General features: G+C 54.5%; 1 protein-coding gene across 1 annotated transcript; it reads right to left on the reverse strand.

Annotated features, from left to right (window-relative positions):
• Positions 1-798: 798 nt before the first annotated feature.
• Positions 799-2,442, reverse strand: LOC142777123 (uncharacterized). Its single transcript, XM_075881458.1, has 2 exons — positions 2,158-2,442; positions 799-1,839 (listed from the first exon to the last, which is right to left on the reverse strand). The coding sequence occupies exons 1-2, from the start codon at positions 2,239-2,241 to the stop codon at positions 799-801; spliced, it is 1,125 nt and encodes a 374-aa protein (XP_075737573.1). The 5' UTR covers positions 2,242-2,442.
• Between the last annotated feature and the right edge of the window lie 255 nt (positions 2,443-2,697).

Genomic DNA, 2,697 nt, shown 5'->3' on the forward strand with positions numbered 1-2,697 from the left:
CCGGGCACCCTCGTCGTCTACCAAGCCGGCGAGACCTTCAGCGGCACCCGTCAACTCCCCTACGTGCACCAAGAGCTTGCCTGGTCCGTATGGAACTTTTTATTGTGACTTTTTTTTAAACTTAAAATATTTTAACCAGCCTTTTTTTAAATATTTGTAGGGTGCGCTGCGTCGCACGTTGAAATTCAAAAGCGCCACCATGAGCATTCCGTAATTATTTCCTTGTAACCCTCTTTTATGATTTCCATCTTGTTATTTTATTAATGTTCCACGTGTTTGTCTTTTGGTTGTACCTCTTGCAGTGTTTTTTCAGAGCATAGTTTGTTACATAGCTGTTCTTTCCATCGCGCGTATCAGTTTTCCTCATTTGTTATTTTTGTAATCTCCTGCCTTTGCCCCTGTTTTAATTAAATGCTTGTTTATGTGTAATCAAACTCCGTGTCTGCTCTATGAGTGCGTTGGTCAGGCTCACACATCACCACACGTGCAACCCCGCACGGGTCGACCAACCCGCAAATAAATTTGAAATGTGCCACTTCGAGGCCTTTCAGGCGTCGCAGGCCGAAGCGTAAAGTGGAAGCCTGCGAGTCTGCCGCACGTCGATGTTGGATCGGCGGGGCCTCACCCGAAGTGTGTGACAGGGTCGGTCTGGGTCCGGTGATTCTACGAGGTATACCGAGGTATATTTGAGGAAACGACAACTCTTCGGCATACTCGTCAAAGAGCAGAGAGATGGGAGTCTGCCCTTCACCGGGTGCCACGTGGAGACTGTGCGTACCTTCGATTAGACCTATTTCATCAGCTGCAGAATGCGCCGCCTTTCCCGCCACAGATTCCGCCGCAACGTCGCCGCCGCTGTTGACGCAGTTTGATGACGCAGGCTCCGTCGTGGAAGATCATGGTATGCGCCATTGCGTTGAGTGCAATCGCCGCCTGCATAGGTTCTTCCAGGTCGGTAACCTCCGGCGCCAGCTCGGTCTCGTCGTCGTCCACGTCACCGTCGTCTTGCACGTTCGCGAGGCGGCTCCAATCAATTTTGATTTTGAGGTACTTGTATAACGGAGAATGCTCGAGGTGTTTGAGCCACTCGTGGATGTTACGTTTCTTAACGAGACCTTTCTTATACGACGGTTTGCACACGAGCCGGCGCTTGAGATGAACGTCGATGGCCACGTCGTCCGGAACGTTCCGAGGTAGGCATTGAACCGTGTTGGGGACGTTTATCGGAACGTTAACCACTTGCCCCTTGATGCCGTACTGTCCGCTTCCGTGCGTCAACCGCCTTATGCTCATGAACGGTAGACGAGGAGCGATCAGTCGTTCCTCAACGGGGTTCAGAGGCGGCAAGTGATCCGGTTTGGGTGGGTACGTGTAGCCATAAGATACGCTCATTGGAGGCACCTTTCCCGCCACTAGCGAATTCTTGCAGCTCGAGCAAACATTGTAGTCACCGCCCCTGCTGCTGCCGCCGTCGTCGGCGGGGAACTCGCGCCGAAGCACGGCAATGGCATTACCCCGAGCCTGGTCGTTCTTGATGGAAGATATCGGGACTAGACTGTTCGAGAACCACAGTCCGTCACACACACCACAGCTATGGCCAAACAAAACGTCCAGGAAGTCGCGCGTGAAACGCGCGTCGGCACCTTCGTGTTCTTTCTTGGCGCGTTTTGCAGAAGCCTCTCGAACTCTCGCTTCAGGGTTCGCCTGTCGATACGCACGCTTTCTCGCCGCTTCCCGTTGTGTGGTGTTCGGCAGGTCCTGTTCACGCCGCAGCCGTGCCGCTGCGGCCTCTTTTTCACGTACGGCAGGATCTTGGCGGCGGCGTCGCGCCGCTGCAGCCTCTCTTTCACGTACGGCAGGATCTTGGTGGCGGCGTCGCGCCGCTGCAGCCTCTTTTTCACGTACGGCAGGATATTGGTGGCGGCGTCACGCCGCTGCGGCCTCTTTTTCACGTACGGCAGGATCTTGGCGGCGGCGTCACGCCGCTGCAGCCTCTCTTTCACGTACGGCAGGATCTTGGTGGCGGCGTCGCGCCGCTGCAGCCTCTCTTTCACGTACGGCAGGATCTTGGTGGCGGCGTCGCGCCGCTGCAGCCTCTCTTTCACGTACGGCAGGATCTTGGCGGCGGCGTCGCGCAGCTTCACGGAGCGCTTCTGCCTCGCGCGCTCGCACATCGGGATTCTGTCTGCGAGCGCGCGCTGCTGCCGCCTTGCGCTCTCTCCGCTGTGCAGCCTTATCCATCCGGCGACTCCGAGCGCGCGCCAACAGCGAACGGATTTTATTACAACGCTCCCCCTAGCGCACGTCGCCGCACTAAATCGAACGATTGCCTTCAACCAATGACACGCGCCATATGTGACATCATTCCTATTTTATAAGATCTCGCGTCTTTCATCAACTACAAGTACCGCTTTTTAGTTTATAACATCTTGCATCTTTTCATCATCAGGTACAAGTACCACCATCTAGTAAACACTACAAGAACTAAACGAGAGGTGGCTACATACAGGAGACGGTACCGCCATCTAGTGAACACTGCAAGAACTAAACTAGAGGCGGCTACATACAGGGGACGGTACCGCCATCTAGTGAACACTGCAAGAACTAAACTAGAGGTGGCTACATACAGGCTACAGGGGACGCACAGCCCACGCCCAAAGGAGCTTCGCCCCTAAAAAAAACAAGAAGGAGTTGGAA

The sequence above is a fragment of the Rhipicephalus microplus genome, chromosome X (assembly GCF_043290135.1).
Source record: "Rhipicephalus microplus isolate Deutch F79 chromosome X, USDA_Rmic, whole genome shotgun sequence".
Taxonomy (NCBI): domain Eukaryota; kingdom Metazoa; phylum Arthropoda; class Arachnida; order Ixodida; family Ixodidae; genus Rhipicephalus; species Rhipicephalus microplus.

Bases quoted from the DNA above. Each gene is read 5' to 3' on its own strand.
- LOC142777123 (XM_075881458.1), bottom strand. From the start codon at position 2,241: ATGGATAAGGCTGCACAGCGGAGAGAGCGCAAGGCGGCAGCAGCGCGC. The intron at 1,840-2,157 runs GCAGAAGCGCTC...CGTGAAAGAGAG, and splicing joins CCGATGTGCGAGCGCGCGAG to GCTGCAGCGGCGCGACGCCG.